At 43.8% G+C, this 19,864-nt stretch overlaps 1 protein-coding gene across 1 annotated transcript in view; it reads right to left on the bottom strand.

Annotated features, from left to right (window-relative positions):
- Nucleotides 1–19,864, bottom strand: part of PCDH15 (protocadherin related 15) — a 2,836,044-nt gene that overhangs the window by 493,492 nt on the left and 2,322,688 nt on the right. Inside the window, exon 25 of the mRNA XM_073685487.1 lies at nt 7,397–7,537. Within this exon, the coding sequence (XP_073541588.1) occupies nt 7,397–7,537 (141 nt within the window). The remainder of the gene's footprint in view (nt 1–7,396; nt 7,538–19,864) is intronic.

The raw sequence follows: 19,864 nt of genomic DNA, 5'->3' as shown, positions 1-19,864 counted from the left end.
TTAATTTGCAACCTGATGGAGGTCAGTATAGATGGACTAATAGAGAAAGTCCCACACACTGCTAGAAGGCCAAATATTCTTTCAGAGCTAGATGCAGATAAAAATTATTTTTAATTTGCAACCTGATGGAGGTCAGTATAGATGGACTAATAGAGAAAGTCCCACACACTGCTAGAAGGCCAAATATTTTTTCAGAGCTAGATGCAGAAAAAAATTATATTCAGTATGCAACCTGATGGAGGTCAGTATAGATGGACTAATAGAACAAGTCCCACACACTGCTAGAAGCCCAAATATTTTTTCAGAGCTAGATGCAGAAAAAAATTATATTCAATTTGCAACCTGATGGAGGTCAGTATAGATGAACTAATAGAATGATGCTATGCCCAAAAGATTTTACTTCACTAGGTGCAGTAAAAAAATTGGTATTCTATACACAGGTGGTATATCTTGCAACACAGATAGGCTACTCCACTGACTAACACACTCTGCAATAGGACAAAAAGGATTAGCTTTGCTAGATTCAGCAAAATGCTGTGAAAAAAACTTGCACAGCACTGGCACAGACCTGCCTGGCAAAAACTGATAGGAACTGATGTAACCTAGTCCTGAAAAGTACTGCAATTACAATTAGTCTTTACTCCCACAATCTATCTATTTAAGAGCACAGACCTGCCTGATAAAAGCCTTAGGAAATGCTGTAACCTAGTCCTTAAAAGGACTGCAATCACAACTATTCCCTACTCCCAAGCTATCTGTAGATTTGTGCGAAAATCGGCTTGAAATTAACAAGGTATAGCGCACACAGCAACAGCAGTGCCGTCTAACACGCAGCTGCAGCAGTGAGAAAATGGTGGCGACGGGGAAATTGGCTTGGTCTTATAGGGCAAGGACATGTGACATACACTGCCAATGACACATGCCCTTGCTTGTGTGAAAAAAAGCACTTCGCTCCGTGTGTGGGCTGCTGATAGGCTGACAGATTGCACCTCCCCACTATAAATGCGGGTAAGAGAAAAAAAATGGAGATCTTCATTATTCCTGCAGAGATCCATCCCCTGCCCCTCCCCCCACCCCGCTGTACACTCAAACTGCGTATTAACATTAATTTTCATCATTACTGAGAAAAAATCCAGTTATGATTTTGGTGCACGAACAGTTATCGAACATAACCTCGAACAGTCGAATTTTTCTCAAATCGTTCGTGTTCGCCGAACGGCTCGAACACCGCCCAAAACAGCTCGAATTTGAGATTGGCGAACAGTTCGAGTCGAACAACGCTCATCTTTACTCAGCAGCCGACACATCCTTTTTCTTTCCCATTTTGGCAGAAAATGTAGGCTGCTTAATAATGTGGGACAGCCTTAAGTAGTCTTGCCTTTCATTGGACACACCTGCCAAAATAATTAGCACAGGTGTCTGCAATTGCTTACAGTGATATAAAGAGCCCTGACACACATCACCATCAATGAGTTTAACTGACAAACAAAAAAATTCTTCCCTTATCACTCCTAAACACTTTTTGCATAATAATTTGGAACACAGTGTACATGTGCTTTTCCACAAAACACCAGTGGTTCACGTAGTGAATCTTACAGTTCTAATTTGCCAACCGTGGTCTGTATGGAGTTGTTCAATAAAGGGCCCAAAATTAAGATAACATAGACGGGAGAGGTCTTTATGAATAGGAATTCCTAAGTATTTGATACCCTGTGAGGGCCAGGCAAAGGGAAAGTTGGACTGGATGGAATCCTGTATGTATTTGGGGAGGGAGACATCGAGGGCCTCAGACTTCGCTGCATTGATTTTAAAATTTGACCATGTAACAAAGTGATCTATTTCAGCCATAACAGCAGGGATGGATATATGTGATTGAGTGATATATACTAGGACATCATCAGCAAATGCAGAGCACTTGTACTCGGTGCCTCCCACCTCAATCCACCTTTTATTGGGGTTATGGCGCATTGATGAGAGCAGGTGCTCCCTCACTAGGATGTATAAGAGAGGGGACAGAGGACATCCCTGCCTTGTCCCATTGGTGATTATGAAAGGTGATGAAAATGTTCCATTTATCTTCAGCCTAGGTCACGTATTGCGATACAGGGCCATGATTTTGCCTATAAAAGGGTCCCCTAGACCCCTACCCCAAGCTTTTTAAGAGAATAATATATGGCATTCCAGGAGACTCTATGGAATGCTTTCTCAGCATCCAACAAGAATATCTAATTATAAATTTTTAACTGCATCAAGCCCAGAAAATACTTTGTGCCTAGTAGCAGTGTCTGCTATTCAGCGGATTATCCCAGCTGTTAAGCAAGCTACACCACCTTTAGTTTGGACACTTAATTTTTTCAAAGGAAATGCTTTGGGCCCCCGGGACACTCAGTGAAGAGCATCGGGAAGGCACCCCAAGGCACAGGGGCTGGGACTGGCGGTAGGAAGCCTTGCGGTGGACCGCCAAGCTCGATCCTTACATAGTTACATAGTTTATAAGGCCGAAAAAAGACAAGCGTCCATCCAGTTCAGCCTATTTCTTGTGCACTGCAGCTATTCCGCAGCGTTGATCCAGGGGAAGGCAACAAAAAACCATGCGGTATAGGCCAATTTACATCATTGAGGAAAAATTCACTTCCCGACTCCAATCTGGCAGTCAGATTAAATCCCTGGATTAATTAACTAAGCATAAGATGTAATTTTATTGTTCTCAAGAAAGGTGTCCAGGCCTCTCTTGAACTCTTTAAGTGAGTTGGACATCATCACTTCCTCTCCCAGAGAGTTCCAGAGTCTCACGGCTCTGACCGTAAAGAATCCCCTTCTATGCTGGTGCAGGAACCTCCTTTCCTCCAGACGCATAGTGTGCCCCCTCGTCTTTGTCACCATCCTTCGTATAAACAGGTAATGGGAGAGATTTCTGTACTGCCCCCTGATGTATTTATACATGTTTATGAGGTCTCCCCTAAGCCTTCTCTTTTCCAATGTAAATAGGCCTAATTTTGACAACCTCTCTGGGTATTCTAGTCCCTCCATTCCCTTTATTACCTTAGTCGCCCTCCTTTGTACCCTCTCTAGCTCCAATATGTCTTTCCTGAGCACCGGAGCCCAGAACTGTGCACAATATTCTAAGTGCGGCCTTACCAGCGCTTTATACAGAGGAAGAACAATGTTCTCATCATATGCCCCTATTCCTCTTCTGATGCATGCCATGACTCTATTTGCCTTCGCAGCTGCTGCCTGACACTGGGCACTCCAATTTAATTTGCTATTAACCAAGACGCCCAGGTCCTTCTCCATGTCAGATTTCCCCAACGGTTTCCCATTTAATATGTATGGGTGACTGCTGTTTTTCTTTCCCATGTTCATGACCTTACATTTATCGGCATTGAACCCCATTTGCCATTTTTTAGCCCAACTCCCCAATTTATCCAAATCCTCCTGTAGCTGTGCCCTGTCCTCATCTGTATTAACTACTTTACAAAGTTTAGTATCATCTGCAAATATTGCTATTTTACTATGCAACCCTTCCACTAGATCATTAATAAATATATTAAATAATATAGGGCCCAAGACAGACCCTTGAGGCACCCCGCTAGTAACCCTGACACACCCTGAGCTTACTTCATTGATAACCACCCTCTGCTTTCTATCACTCAGCCAGCTATTTACCCACTTGCACACATTATCCCCCAGACCAAGCATTCTCATTTTATATACCAACCTTTTGTGTGGCACGGTATCAAACGCTTTGGAGAAGTCAAGGTATACAACATCCACTGACTCTCCCCGGTCCAGCTGTGAGCTCACCTCCTCGTAGAAGGCGATCAGGTTTGTTTGGCAGGAGCGATCCCTCATGAATCCATGTTGATATGGAGTTAGACAGTTATTATCATTAAGATATTCTACAATAGCATCTCTAAGAAATCCTTCAAACAATTTACCCACAACAGACGTTAAGCTGACTGGTCTATAGTTCCCAGGGTCACTTTTAGACCCCTTTTTGAATATTGGTACCACATTTGCTTGGCGCCAGTCTAGTGGGACAGTCCCTGTCCATAAAGAGTGCTTGAATATAAGATACAGCGGCCTGTCTATCACATTACTTAATTCTTTTAGTACCCGGGGGTGTATGTCATTTGGGCCTGGTGACTTGTCTATTTTGATATTATTTAGGCGTTTCTGAACTTCCTCCTCGGTTAGGTGGGTGATATTTAGCGGAGGGTTTACTTTATCACTCTGCATTTCCTCCGATAAATTGTTTTCTTTTGTGAAAACAGTGGAGAAGAAGCTATTGAGTAGGTTTGCTTTACCCTCATCGCCCTCTATGATTTTACCCAGGTTATTTTTCAATGGCCCAACGCCATCAGTTTTAATCCTTTTACTGTTTATATAGTTAAAGAACAGTTTGGGATTCGTTTTACTTTCCTTGGCAATTAGTCTCTCTGTCTCCTCTTTTGCTATTCTTATTTGTTTCTTACAGATTTTGTTTTTTTCCCTATAAGATATTAGCGCTTCCTCACTGCCTTCTTGTTTAAGTTTACCGAAAGCCCTTTTTTTGTTTTTCATTGCCCTCTTGACTTCCTTATTTAGCCACATTGGCTTCCTCCTATTCCTAGCCCTTTTATTCCCATAAGGTATGTACCTTCTACAGTGACTATGTAGGACTGTTTTGAAAATTTCCCATTTTCTCTCCATGCTCCTATTACTAAAGATACTATCCCAGTCTATAAGGTGAAGGGCATCTCTTAGCTGATCAAACTTTGCCCTCCTGAAGTTCAGTGTTTTTGTGACTCCCTTGCTGGGCACCCTACTGAAGCACATGTGGAATTGTATAATGTTGTGGTCACTATTTCCCAGGTGCCCCCCGACCTGCACCTCAGTTATTCTGTCTGGCCTGTTAGTTAATATTAAGTCTAAAAGGGCCGTCCCTCTAGTTGGTTCCTGCACAAGTTGTGACAAATAATTGTCTTTGATAATTGATAGAAACCTGTTTCCTTTCTGAGATCTACAACTTTCGGTTTCCCAGTCTATATCGGGGTAGTTGAAGTCCCCCATAATAATCACCTCGTTATTTTTTGCTACTTCGTCTATTTGTCTCATTAATAGACTTTCCGTGGCTTCTGCTATATTTGGTGGTTTATAACAGACTCCTATGATAATTTTATTATTGTTTTTTGCCCCATGTATCTCCACCCATAAGGACTCGACCTCCTCATTTCCCTCCCATACATCCTCCCGTATTGTAGGCTTTAGACACGTCTTTACATATAGACAGACTCCACCTCCTTTCCGATTTCTTCGATCCCTTCTAAACAGACTGTAACCCTGTAAGTTAACTGCCCAGTCATAGCTTTCATCTAACCATGTCTCGGTTATTCCCACTATGTCATAGTTACCTGTAGATATTTCTGCTTCCAGTTCATCCATCTTGTTTGTCAGGCTCCTGGCATTTGCTAGCACGCAGTTTACACTATTTTGTTTTGTTCCAATCTTCTCCCTGTGGATTGTATTAGAAATTTTCTTACCTCCCTTCCAAGTATCTTGTCTTGGACCTTCTTTGTCGCACTTCATATCTTTCATTAGTATGTTCTCTGGTTGCATGTTTGTGTCTGACGTTTTTCTTCCCATCCCCTCTTCTTCTAGTTTAACGCCCTCCTGATGAGTGTTGCGAGTCTCCTGGCGAATGTGTGTTTCCCGGGTTTGTTGAGGTGTAGTCCGTCTCTAGCAAAGAGTCCGTCATAGAGGTAATTCACACCGTGGTCCAGGAATCCAAATCCTTGTTGTCTGCACCATCGTCTCAGCCAGTTGTTCACCTCAAGGATCCTGTTCCATCTCCTGATCTCCTGATCCTTATAAAAGCTTTTTAACTGCAGCAGCTTTAGTGGACGCTACTGGAGGTGGAATTACCGCGGCTGCTGGCATGAGACTTGCCCTCCAATAGATCCTTGTAAAAGTATTTAATGTGTACTCATTCAAATTAGAGAGACAATTTAATTGAAAAAGATTAGACCTGCCTCCACCGCAGGGGAGCTCGCTCGACCCACCAGCGGACAGGCACCAGTATTGGAAGAGGGGGGCTGGCCGTCAGGGTCCACCGCGGCTCTGGCACAAACCCGGCGACACGGAGGTCGCACGGGCAGGAACGGACTGGCTGTGTCGGCTTCGCACTTTTTTGGTTTTAGAAGGGCATGACATGCCTATATCTGTGTCTATATATAGGCATGACATGCCTATATATCTGATATATATCTATATCTGTGTTCGAAGGTGTTCGACGAACAGTTCGACGAACAGTTCGGCGAACATACAGGTGTTCGACGAACCGAACCGAACTCGAACACTACGGGGGTGGCTCAACACTACACTGCACTTAATTCATTTAGTGCGTCTTCTCAGTGGCATGAGCCTCTTTGCGCCTCAACAGAAATACTACTCCAATACTACTGCTTGAGAAAGTTTCTATGAAACGACCGAAACGTCGCCACGTGGGCTAATAAAGTCCACATTTTTTGCCTCTTTGTAAACATGTTTCTGTGTTAAACAGAAGTTTGAGCAACAAGGTGAACCCTGCCGTTCTAGTCATGTGGTGGGGGCCTCAGCACTGAATAGTCACTGCTACACTCAGTACCTGGGCTGTAAGAACATCCACTGATCCTCAATCAATCCTATATCTAATTGTATAAAATAAAATGCAATATTTCATACATTTCCTTAAAATAAGTAATATTTTAGCTGATATGCATGGTGCTACTTATTATTTTTGTCTTCAAAATATTTCACATATATTTAATAATAACAAATGAGATCTGAATTATTTTCTTAATAATATTTTCTCATTAGTTTATAATTGCCATTCTGCATTCTCTTTGCCATAGTGGTACACAGGACTTGCGCACTTTTTACACTACTACTATTATTATTATTTCTATCATGATTATCAATTAATATGATTATTTCATTGTCTAATAATATTGTATTTCTAGCTACACCATACTAAATTGATAGACGCCAATAAAGTCATTAATATACTGTATACAGATCAGGAACAAAAACCTTGGAAAGAATAGCTCTCTCCCTGGCTGACTGAATCCGCCTCTATATTTTAGAACAAAAGCGAGCGGATGCAGATGGATAAATAAATAAGACCGAAAGGACATATTCATAGACTACAATAAGTTAACTGAAACTTTATATCTGCAACAACCGAGAAATATATTTTCATCTTTTCCTGTACTTTGAAAATTTATATTTGTCCAAAGCGTAAAAAAAAAAAGGGATATATTCACATACAAGTCAGGGCATACTGTCCTCGGTGAGACGAGAATGTCTGTTTCTTAAAAAATGTTCTGAAATTTATGAAGAGAAACATCACTTTCACAGTAAATGAACTGTAACTTACTTTTAGAGGCTGCTCGTAGATTAAATCTTGCCACTTGCATAGAATCAGCTTGGATTCTGAGTTCATAGCTTGTAGTATTTTCATAGTCCAGCGACTTTACGACATAGATAACCCCTGTGCTGTTATCAATGGCAAATACACCTGCAGTGAGGGGAAAGATTTAAAGAAGATTATTTCAAAAATAAATCTAGAATATCAAAGATGTGAAAACCTAGATTAAAGAAATCAAGTAACCAAATGATTAATTCTTACCTTACCTTACCAATGATCTGAACCACAAATTACAAACTTATCTAATTTGTAAAGTATTTCTTTATTTTTTTTAATTCTAGGTTTTCACTTCATAAGGTTTAGGAAGCACAAATTTATGAAGTTTACCCTTTTGCAGTACGCTAAAACATGTCATACACATGAGATAGTTATCAGCTAAACATTTGTTTGGCAGACAATTAACTTTCCTGACTTTCTTACATGCATGAGCATTCAACTCAGCCAATTGTTCATATTAGAGATGACCAGATCTTTTGAAATTTGAATTCACCGACTTTGCAGAATTTTCCTCAAAATTTGCTCCACAGCTAATAAATTTGTACAAATCTCTATGTTGGAATACTTGTATCTGCCCGGAAAATACACATGAGAGAGAGTGAGAACCCTGCCGAACATAAGAGCTTGCAATTTACTGGAGAGGGAGAGAACCCCATTTTGAACATAGGAGAGTACCCTCTACAGGAGAGAGATGGAGAACTCCGTTAGACTATAGGACTGTACAGTGTACAGGAGAGAGAGAAAACCCTGTTGACCATAAGGGGTTACACTTTACAGGAAAGAGGACACCTCCTGATTAAAGGATTGTACACTATACAGAAGAGAAAGAGAGAGTTGAACTTGATGACCATAAGAATTTACACTTTATAGAAGAAAGAGAACCCCCTTCTGAACATAAGCATGTACCCTATAAAGAAGAGAGATGGAGAATCCATTAAGACCATAGAATTGTACAGTCTACAGAAGAGAGAGAAAACCCCACTGACCATAAGAGGTTACACTTTACAGGAAAGAGAGAACCCCTCCTGATTATAGGAGTGTACACTATACAGAAGAGAAAGAAAGAGTTGAACTTGATGACCATAAGAACTTACACTTTATAGAAGAGAGAGAACCCCCTTCTGAACATAAGCATGTACCCTATAAAGAAGAGAGATGGAGAATCCCTTTAGACCGTAGAATTGTACAGTCTACAGAAGAGAAAGAAAACCCCACTGACTACAGGAGTGTATACTCTACAGGTGAGAAAGAGAGAGAGAGATGAATTTGATGACCATAAGTACTTACACTTTAGAGGAGAGAGAGAATACCCCCTGACCTTAAGAGTTTACATTTTTCAGGAGAGAGAGAGAAAGAGAGGACACCACTAACCATCAGTGCTTACACTCTACAGAAGATAGAGAATTACCCATTTACTCTGGAGATGGAAAATGACTCTGCTGTACAAAATGTGCTCCACTGGGAACTTCTGAGCTTTGATGGCCCAGATAATGACCACAACTGTACAAGGTATGATAATTCACTAGATGTCATAGCTGCAGGTCATTATGGGGAATCCTATGGAGCCACGCAAAAAGACATTAACACACTCTCTCATGCTTCAGCAGTGTAGGGAAGAGTGGCAAGTAAGTTGTTTTTGTTTTTTCTCTGCAAAAAAAAGAATTTGAGTGAAACCACAAATTTCAGGAAATTAGACTCAAACAGGATTCTCGACAGAGCGATCTGCTCATCTCCACTGTCTGCTAGGCTTTGGTTTACGCGAGAGATGAACTATGAGTGACTGGGTGCTTTTTCTTTTATGACTTGGTTTATCAAACAGTCTGAAGTAGTATGCTTAATGTCTTTTCACACTCTTTTATTGCAAGGTATTGTAAGCTATGTAAGCTAAAGTACTTTCATATCATGATTTCTTTATTAACATCAAAAAAGCTTTAGAACAATACTCCTACGGCATCAGTAATATTTGGTTAATAATATATTGTGATGTGTCATATACTTTAGAAATGGCAATACAGTCCACCCCAATGTCAGTTGTAGATATATACTTTAAAGGAGTAAGGTATATGCTATTTATTGCTATTTAAAATATACCATATATTAGTATGACTATAGTGTGACTGCTTAAAGGTAATTTATTTCATTTTAGTTTGATTAATTGAATATAATTTTACATAATATAAATAATGTGTTATGAGTTTTATTATTTGTAAAACATTCCTTGAGGGTGACCATGACTGATGTAATCATATACTTCTTCTATGATCTATACATCTAAATAGGGCAGAAGGGAATCTATGACTTATGACGGCATGTAAAGTCTACCATCTTTGTTTGAATTTCCTATATTTTATTGATAATGAGATGATAATGGAATGATAATGAGATGACTCTGCTGACACTGTCCCAGTCTACAAACCAAAGTTGCAGATCACAAAAAGTAATGACCTAGTTCCAGACTCAAGTGGGCAGTGTGAAAACTGAGATATTTTGGGATATTAGAACACTGGATAAAGAAAATAATCAATACAGCTAGTGTAATCCATAATTTGCCAATATGTTATATTACTTTTTCTTTGTCACAAATATTACAGCTTTATAAAATCATGTTTTGTTTCTGTAAATTAAACCAAGGCTAAGCCTGCAGATATTGTTAGAATGTTCTATAAGAAGTTGTTCCACAGATAAGATATGCTTACAGAAATCAGGCGCCTGAAGGTCTCCTTTGCTGGAACTATCCTTGAGAACTAATTGTTTATGTTCCACTTCAACTCTTACTGTTCATGCGTAGAAATGTCATGGCTGTGAGCAAGACTGGTGATTTAAAGTGAAACTCTCATGTAAAATAACGCTATAAACCTCAGGTATGGGGTTAGTCTGCAGGTTAATAGCGTTCTGATACCGTGCGGTGCCCCCTCTGAGAGCCCTTTATTCCCCAGGCAGCGTTCGGTTTCCAGTTATGGGAGTGATGCGGCATGTTTTCACTCACCGTTCTATATATACAGTAGAGAGCGGTGGCTGTAACCGTGCCCCCAGCACTGACTGACAGCAGGCTCAGAATTAGGGCCGATTGTTAGGCCGTGTGGTTACAGCCACCACCCTATACACTGAGTGATTTAATAGCGTAATTTTACATGACCGGTTCCCTTTAAATATTGCACCCTTCTGTAACAGGACCACTTTCAAATTCATAGTTTTGTTTACGTCTTATATGTCTTATCTTTATCGATCTCTTTTAATTGTAATTTTTATTCTAAATACATTTTCCTGTTATTCAAATCTCCTGTGAAGACAGATGTTTGATTGGAATATAGATTTCCATATTAATTAGTAAAAAAAAAGTTATAAAAAACGGCTTTTAAATAATTTTCTGTAAATGCTGGGTAATATTTTATGGTTCATAATTAGTGTTGAGCGAGCATGCTCGACACTGCTCGGTACTCGCCCAGGCATCTCACTACTCGGGATGTTCGGCGAGCACCGAGCATTTTCGGGTTACTCGTGCGGGAGCTCGGGTCTCCGCCCTGCATGTTTGGCGCTCTTTACAGAGCCAATGAACATGCAGGGATTGCCAGCCAGTCACTGCAATGCCGCAGCCATGTTAGTTATGGGCATTACAGTGATTGGCTGGCCGCACAGCGTCACCTCGAGTATTTAAAACCTGGCACCAGCATCTTGGACACAGTCGCTCCGGATCAGACAGTGTAGGGAGAGTGCTGCTGAGCTAGGGAGAGATTTATTCTGCGAAATAGGTAGTGTATGGTCTCTAAAGCCTGCAAAATCAAGCAAACAGTCCTTCTGAGGACTAATATCCATCCCAGATATCAGGCAGGCAGGCAGGCAGGCTGTAGAGGAGACACAGTGGTTATACAGTGGTCAGTTATGGGCCCCAATATATAGAAAGGATATAAATGAGCTTGAAAAGGTACAAAGGAGGGCAACAAAATTAATAAAGGGAATGGAGGGACTGTAATACCCAGAGAGGTTGGCAAAACTAGGACTATTCAGCTTGGAAAAGAGAAGGTTGAGGGGGGACATAATAAATGTGTACAAATATGTTAGGGGACAGTATAGAGATCTTGACCGAGATTTGTTCAAAAGGAGGGATATTACGGTAACAAGAGGGCACTCACTAAGACTGGAAGAGAAAAGGTTTCAGCACCAGCATAGGAAGGGGTTCTTTACGGTAAGAGCAGTGAGAATATGGAATTCACTGAGTGAGGAGACGGTAATGTCGGATTCACTACACCAGTTCAAGCGGGGACTGGATGCATTTCTAGATACAAGACAGATTTCAGCATATACTTAAAAATAAAATAAAATAGTAGGTTGATACAGGGATTTATTCTGACTGCTGGTTTCAGAGTCGGGAGGGAATTTTTCCTCAGGTGAAGATTGGCCAAATCATTTGGGGTTTTTGCCCTCCTCTGGATCAACTTTAGCAATTACAGAACTAACAGGTCAAACTTGATGGACGCAAGTCTTTATTCGGCTTTACAAACTATGTTACTATGTTACTATGTTACCAACAAACACTGCATTACAGTCCTGTGTGCTGCTGCTCAAATTGCAAGACTTAGCCCCCGGTCTCAGGGGCCAGGAAAAATCCTTTTTTTTCAACTAAATCCTCTTTTTTTTTCCCTCAGTCAGACTGTACAAATACCCATCTTATTACCTTTTGTTATTCCCCCCCCCCCCAAAAAAAAAATTGAATGTGTCTCTGAGTGTTCAGACACAAATATATCCGTTTAAAAGAGTCTGGTTTGGGGGCGTGGCCAGGACCTCAATGTGAGAAGAAGTGTGTGTGAGGAGCTCCTGCTGAGCTGAACACAATAGAGGCATAGAAGAGGCAGAGTGCCGGCATTTTCACCTCAATTACACACATGGGGCCACGACGTGCTAGGACACCGGCATCCACTCCAGGGCCAGTGATAGTGACCGCACTGGACACCTTTCTTCAGAAGGGCTCAGCACCTCATGGTGTCCCGGAGCCATCTTGGCTGGAACAGACCGGGCTGCAGCAGCCTCAGACAGAGCACAGAGATGTGGGGACTGGGAACCAATCTCAGCTTGCGGCCCCTGCTGATGTGGATTTGCAGGGGCACCTAACAGCAAAAAGCCGAGGCAGAGCTGTGAGAGCCGTCTCCTCTGCAAATAAGACTGTTACAGCTCACACGAGGTGCACATCAGAGCCCCCCTCCCCCTCCTCCCCACAGACAATTGCACAGATAGCAGCATGTGCTGCTGATCATCCCCAGCCCCCATCAGAAGACAAAGAGGCAGCCGGGGAGACTGAGGGAGAGGGGAATATTTTCACTGTCCATGGTAAAGGGGGTGGAGACTTGTCCTCTTCCCCTGGCTGTACTGAGGATGAATGGGGGGTTGGGAGCCTGCAATCCTTTGCCCCTGCATGGCAGAGTTATCTAGAGCATTTACCCTCCAAGACAGACTTCAAAAACCTTATAAAGGAAGTCAAGGATACCTGCAGGTCAGAGATTGCTTGTGTGAGACAAGACCTGAGGCATTTGGCAAATCGTATAGAAATACTGGAGGATGATCATAATACTACTAGAGCTCATGTAACCAAGCTACAACAAGTGACCACCCAGCAAAAATCAGTGATGCAGGATATGCATGCCCACATTGAAGATCTTGATAATAGGGGAAGAAGGAGCAATATACGGGTGAGGGGTCTCCCCGAGTCGGAGGGGGTGGAGGATCTCAGAGCTATACTTCAGGAGATCTTTAACTCTATCCTGGGTGATAGTCAGCCTGCCTCGATCAAATTTGATAGTGCTCACAGAGCCTTGAAGCCAAAAGGTACTACAGCATTTCCGAGGGATGTAATATGCTGCTTGCATGACTTTGAGCTGAAAGAATAGATAATGGCCAAGACACGGGCCCAGAAAGCCATAAAGTATAGGGGGGCGGACATCCAGCTCTTCCCGGACCTGTCTAGAATTACCCTGCAGAAGAGAAAGCATCTTAAACCTCTGCTCAGCTTGCTCCTGGATAAGAAGATTCCCTATAGGTGGGGCTTCCCCTTTGCTTTAATGGCTCGCAGGGATGGGGTGTCGGCAGTGCTCCGTTCTGTGGGGGATTTGGCCAAGTTTTGTGGGGACCTTCCAACTAACAGCACCGAACATTCCAGAATGGGACTATCTTCTCCCCCCGGAGGCTCCACCTGCCGTATGGCAAAAGGTGGGGAGGCGGGGCAAAGAGGGAACGACACCTCGGAGGCCTGGAGAGCAGGGCCCGCCCTCTGGAGTGCATAAGAATAACTATGGTTGACTGTAAAACCCGTAGCATAAGCGGCTTCGCCTGAGGGTTTACTTTTTGTCTTTATCGCTCTTTTTCACTTACAAGCCGGTACTCGACGTCAAGTTCTGAAATACTTATGTTTGTTATTTTTCTATGCCTTAAATGAATGAATATTTTAAAGTGTCACTTTGACAACCTGTTTATAAATGCTCAGTGGGGTTCCTTGCGTTTTGGGACAAGGATTTTGGTTATTGCTTCTCTTCTCACAGGAAGGTTTTTTTTTTCCCCTTTTTCTGGACTCCCTCCAATATATTTTTCCAAAGGGTTGTTGGACAGCAAGGACATTGTGATTTCCCTTAACTGCATAGTACGTTTTTGAAACTTAGTGGGCTCACCTTGTGCCACGGTAACACCCCTTCTCCAAGAGTTACTCTTGGGAAAATTGTTCTGATCTGTTTTGATATTTGAACATGTTTTCTCTTTATGTTGGTTTGCTTCAGTCTGTGTCTCCCCCACATCCCACTGTCTTTCCCCTCCCTCCTTTTTACCTTTTCTTTTCCTTATCAAGAGAGCAGTGGTCATTCATGAAGCTCCATGGCAGGTCATTATGGGGCGGGAGGCTGCAACTATTGTCAGTGAGTATGATTATAAGCAGTAGTTCACCTTTTCTCACTAGCAATGGTTATATTGATCACTTTGAATGTAAAGGGGCTTAATACTAGAGTTGAGCCACCCCCGTAGTGTTCGAGTTCGGTTCGGTTCGACGAACACCCGTGTGTTCGCCAAACTGTTCGTCGAACTGTTCGTCGAACACCTTCGAACACCGTTAAAACCAATGGCAGGCAAACAAAAACACATAGAAACACATAGAAAACACCTTCAAAGGTGTCCAAAAGCTGAGAAACTGCTCAGAAGACATAACTAACACATGGAAAAGTGACAAGTACATATAGTCATGCGAAAATAAAAGAGGTGGAGGAGTAAAAGGAGGGGGAGACACAGATATAGGCATGTCATGCCCTTCTAAAATCCAAAAAGTGAGAAGCCGACACAGCCAGTCCGCTCCTGCCCGTGCCACCTCCGTGTCGCCGGGTTTGTGCCAGAGCCGCGGTGAACCCTGACGGCCAGCCCCCCTCTCCCAATACTGGTGCCTGTCCGCTGGTGGGTCGAGCGAGCCCCCCTGTGGTGGAGGCAGCTCTAAGCTTTTTAATTTAAATTGTCTCTCTAATTTTAATGAATACACTTTAAAACCATTTACAAGGATCTATTGGAGGGCAAGTCTCATGCCAGCAGCCGCGGTAATTCCAGCTCCAGTAGCGTCCACTAAAGCTGCTGCAGTTAAAAAGCTTTTATAAGGATCGAGCTCGGCTGTCCACCGCAAGGCATCCTACTGCCAGTCCCAGCCCCTATGCCTTGGGGTGCCTCCTGATGCTCTTCACTAAGTATCCCATGGTCCCGAAGCATTTCCTTTGAAAAAATTAAGTGTCTAAACTACAGGTGGTGTAGCTTGCTTAACAGCCGGGATAATCCGCTGACTAGCAGACACTGCTACTAGGCACAAAGTATTTCCTGGGCTAGATGCAGTTAAAAATTTGTAATTAGATACTCTCGTTGGATGCTGAGAAAGCATTCCATAGAGTCTCCTGGCACGCCATATATGATTCTCTTAAAAAGCTTGGGGTAGGGGTCTAGGGGACCCTTTTATAGCCAAAATCACGGCCCTGTATCGCAATACGTCACCTAGGCTGAAGATAAATGGAACTGTAGCACCCTGAGGGCTCGGTTGCTACAGACGTATTGCACCTCACCCAGAGGTGTGATATCTCACTCTCAGGTAAGGATGGAGTGTGGATCAGGACCCGACACCTGCATGCATTACACCACATTGCCGTGGGGCAGGGCGACCAATATGCCCCTGAGATGGGCACGACAGTCCCTGTCCCTGGCTGGAGTGGGGGGAGGGAACACTGAGGAATGGGAACCCTGTAGTGCAGGAGCACGGAGGAAGCAGTTCCTGGGTGCATTGAGAAGGGAGTATAAAAGGTGGGCACCATCTTAGTTCAGTGCAGAGAAGTCTGAGCAGTAGTGGCAGGGAGCAGGGGCTCTGCATGAGCTCTGCTCCGGAGGCGGGCCTAGTAACAGAGGCCCAGGCCTGGAAGAGGGAGAAGGAAGGAAGAGGAGCGGAGAAGGCTCCAGGAACGAGGAATGAAGGGATCCCAGGGGTGCGGACGGGCAAGTCGCCACCGCACGCCCGAATCCACCTGCGTGGAGGGGTCAGGCCAAAGGGGGAGACCGGTCCCCGAACTAGTGGAGGCAGGAAACGACCCTCAGCTAGAAACCGGAGGCTCTGACATTTTATGTGGCGCAGCCCCTCGCTACACCCGCTAGGAAGGCACCACATAGGGTCAGGGAAACTGGCGCCAAGTTTACCAAGAGGAGGCCCGAGGCAGCCGGACAGAAGTGTTGGTAAGAAAGGCCAGACAAAGGACACACAAAAGGGGTACTGTGAAGTGCTCCAAAGTTATCTGGGAGTTGTCTGAGCCCCTCACCTGGTGAGCACAGTACGACGTGGGCAGCCGTTACCTGCCGACGTGGTCTGGATAATAAGAACTGTGAGTAAAGGCCCTGGACTGCATCACTGACTCCGTGTCGTTACTGCTGCTGCCCTGCACCATCACCCCCATCCTCCACATACACTGCCCTGAGGCTATACTCCTCCCGTGGGGAGTTATGCTACGCTCTGCTGCACCCACAACACCAGCCTCAGCGGTCTGCCCTGTAGCGGCGGTTGACTCTGACCGCAATCCACGGGTGGCGTAGTCGGACATTTAAACATCAAAACCACATAAATAGTTCCGCCACTGGTTTGACCGCCCTGAGCCACGGAACCGGGTCGCCGCCACGAACACTACAACCACCAGCATCCACCAAAAAGGGTCCGGCTCCGGGTGTCCCAAGGCCCAGGGGGTGCGTCAGAACATTTTCATCACCTTTCACAATCACCAATGGGACAAGGCAGGGATGTCCTCTGTCCCCTCTCTTATACATCCTAGTGACGGAGCACCTGCTCTCATCAATTCGCCATAACCCCAATATTAGGTGGATTGAGGTGGGAGGCACCGAGTACAAGTGCTCTCTATTTGCTGATGATGTCCTAATATATATCACTCAATCACATATATCCATCCCTGCTGTTATGGCTGAAATAGATCACTTTGTTACATGGTCAAATTTTAAAATCAATGCAGCGAAGTCTGAGGCCCTCGATGTCTCCCTCCCCAAATCCATATAGGATTCCATCCAGTCCAACTTTCCCTTTGCCTGGCCCTCACAGGGTATCAAATACTTAGGAATTCCTATTCATAGAGACCTCTCCCATCTATGTTATCTTAATTTTGGGCCCTTTATTGAACAATTCCATACAGACCACGGTTGGCAAGTTAGAACTGTAAGATTCACTACGTGAACCACTGGTGTTTTGTGGAAAAGCACATGTACACTGCGTTCCAAATTATTATGCAAAAAGTGTTTAGGAGTGATAAGGGAAGAATTTGTTTGTTTGTCAGTTAAACTCATTGATGGTGATGTGTGTCAGGGCTCTTTATATCACTGTAAGCAATTGCAGACACCTGTGCTAATTAGTTTGGCAGGTGTGTCCAATGAAAGGCAAGACTACTTAAGAAGGCTCTCTCACATTTTTAAGCAGCCTACATTTTCTACCAAAATGGGAAAGAAAAAGGATGTGTCGGCTGCTGAGAAGCAACAAATTGTGGAGTGTTTAGGTCAAGGCATGACTACAATCAACATTGTGCGATGATCAGAATGAAGTGTCTTGGCAATCAAGAAGTATGTAGCTGATTCACAGTACACACGTGTGCGTGCTGATAAGGGCAAATTGAGGACTCTTTCCTACAGGCAATTACGTCAGGTTAAAAGAGCAGCGGCAAGAAAGCCTTGTCATAGCAGCAGACAAGTTTTTGAAGCTGCTGGTGCCTCCAACGTCCCCCGAATAACAAGATGCAGGGTCCTTCAGAGGTTTACAGCTGTGCATACGCCATCCTGTCGACCTCCTCTATCCACTTCACACAAGCAGAAACGGCTCCAGTGGGCCAAACATTACATGAAGACTGATTTCAAAACTGTTTTGTTCACGGATGAGTGCCGTGCAGCGCTCGATGGTCCAGATGGATGGAGTGGAGGATGGCTGGTTGATGGACACCCCACGCAAACACGGCTACAGCGCCAACAAGGAGGAGGTGGAGTAATGTTTTGGGCTGGAATCATGGGGAGAGAGATTGTCGGCCCCTTTAGGATCCCTGAAGGCGCTAAAGATGAACTCCATAATGTATGTGGATTTTCTCAAACAGCACTTCCTGCCATGGTTCAAGAAGAAGAACCGTGTATTTCACAGCAAGATCATTTTTCTGCATGATAATGCACCATCTCATGCTGCACATAAAACATCTGCATCTCTGGCTGATATGGGCATAAAAGGGGACAAACTTATGGTGTGACCCCCATGCTCCCCTGACCTCTACCCCATTCAGAACCTTTGGAGCATCATTAAAAGGAGTGTCTATGATGTCGGGAGGCAGTTCACATGTAAGCAACAGCTCTGGGAGGGTATTCTGTCCTCATTCAAAACAATTGAAGCAGAAACCATCCAATACCTGACAAATTCAATGGACGAGAGAGTTCAGAAGCTCCTTTCGAACAAGGGGTCCTATGTGAAAATGTAACATCACCTACAATAAAGTTTTGAGTTGAAGACTGTTTGATTTCAGTTTCTAACAACCTGCTAATGCTTATAATTTCAAAAATGACCATTTTTTTGGTCTTTATTAAAATGAAAAGGTTGATCGAAAAGTTTGGGGGATCTAAGAGTGTGGCAACCCAGTAGTCATGATTACTTCGAATTCTGACAATATGAGGGTCATGCTGCAGATAGTGCAGCAAGAAGGCACTTATCTGTCTTGCGCATCTCGGAGCCCCAAAATTATTTTCCGGGCTAGATGCAGCTAAAAATTATTTTTAATTTTAAATCTGGTGGAGCTTATTATAGATGGCCTAATAGGATCAATGCTGCACACTGCTACAAAGCCCAAATTATTTTCCAGTCAAGATACAGATAAACATGATTAGTAATTTGAAAGCTTAAAACGGTTGGTAGGGTGATTTTAACCAATCATCAAGCTTTTACTCTCCCCAGGATGACACAGGGGTAGAAAAGTCGTTTCGGATCCATGATTTGTTCATCTTTATGAACGTGAGTCTGTCTACATTATCAGTGGAGAGCCGCGTGCGCTTATCTGTCAGCACACCACCAGCAGCGCTGAACACACGTTCAGACAGAACGCTGGCTGCGGGGCATGACAAGATCTCCAAGGCGTAAGTGGCTAGCTCCGGCCATTTATCCAGATTGGAAGCCCAAAAAGAGCAAGGGTCCAGTGACACAGTCGTGGCTTCAATGTTTACTTGGAGATACTCCTGTACCATCGTCTCTAGGCGTTGACTATGTGTCAGACTTCTTGTCTCCTGTGGCCTTGCAAAGGATGGGCTAAAAAAGTGGTGAAATGATTCCGCAAAATTGATGTTACCAGCAGATACTGTGGTTCTGTTACGGTTTGAGTGCTGAACACTTGACGGTCCCACGGTTGGCAAGTTGGAACTGTGAGATTCACTACGTGCACCACTGGTATTTTGTGGAAAAGCACATGTAAGATTCTGCAACAGTCTCTGCTGATACTCCTGCATGCGTGCATCCCTTTCTATGGCAGGAATAATTTCTGCAAATTTACTTTTGTACCGGGGATCTAACAGTGTGGCAACCCAGTAGTCAGGATTATTTCTAATTCTCACAATTCGAGGGTCATGTTGCAGGTAGTGCAGCAAGAAGGCACTCATGTGTGTTGCGCATCCAGGAGCACCAAGTCCCTGTTGTGTTGGTGGCGAGGTAACAATCATGCTTCCTTCCTCTGTCCTCTCCCCCCAACCTCGCACAACAGAAATGTGATCAAGGTCTCCCTCATCTGATGAGTCTTCCATCAGTTCGTCCTCCACTTCTTCCTGGGCTCCTGCACCTTCCTCACTAGTTTGGCTGCTACCATGCGCCCTGGTAAAACCATCTCCCCCACCCTCACATGCCTGCCGCCTTGGTGCTGC

This window comes from Phyllobates terribilis, unplaced genomic scaffold, assembly GCF_046119375.1.
Source record: "Phyllobates terribilis strain yellow unplaced genomic scaffold, ASM4611937v1 Scaffold_5__5_contigs__length_657084704, whole genome shotgun sequence".
In the NCBI taxonomy this organism is placed as follows: domain Eukaryota; kingdom Metazoa; phylum Chordata; class Amphibia; order Anura; family Dendrobatidae; genus Phyllobates; species Phyllobates terribilis.
The sequence above is the reverse complement of the archived record's forward strand: the minus strand, read 5'-3'. Positions and strand labels throughout refer to the sequence as shown.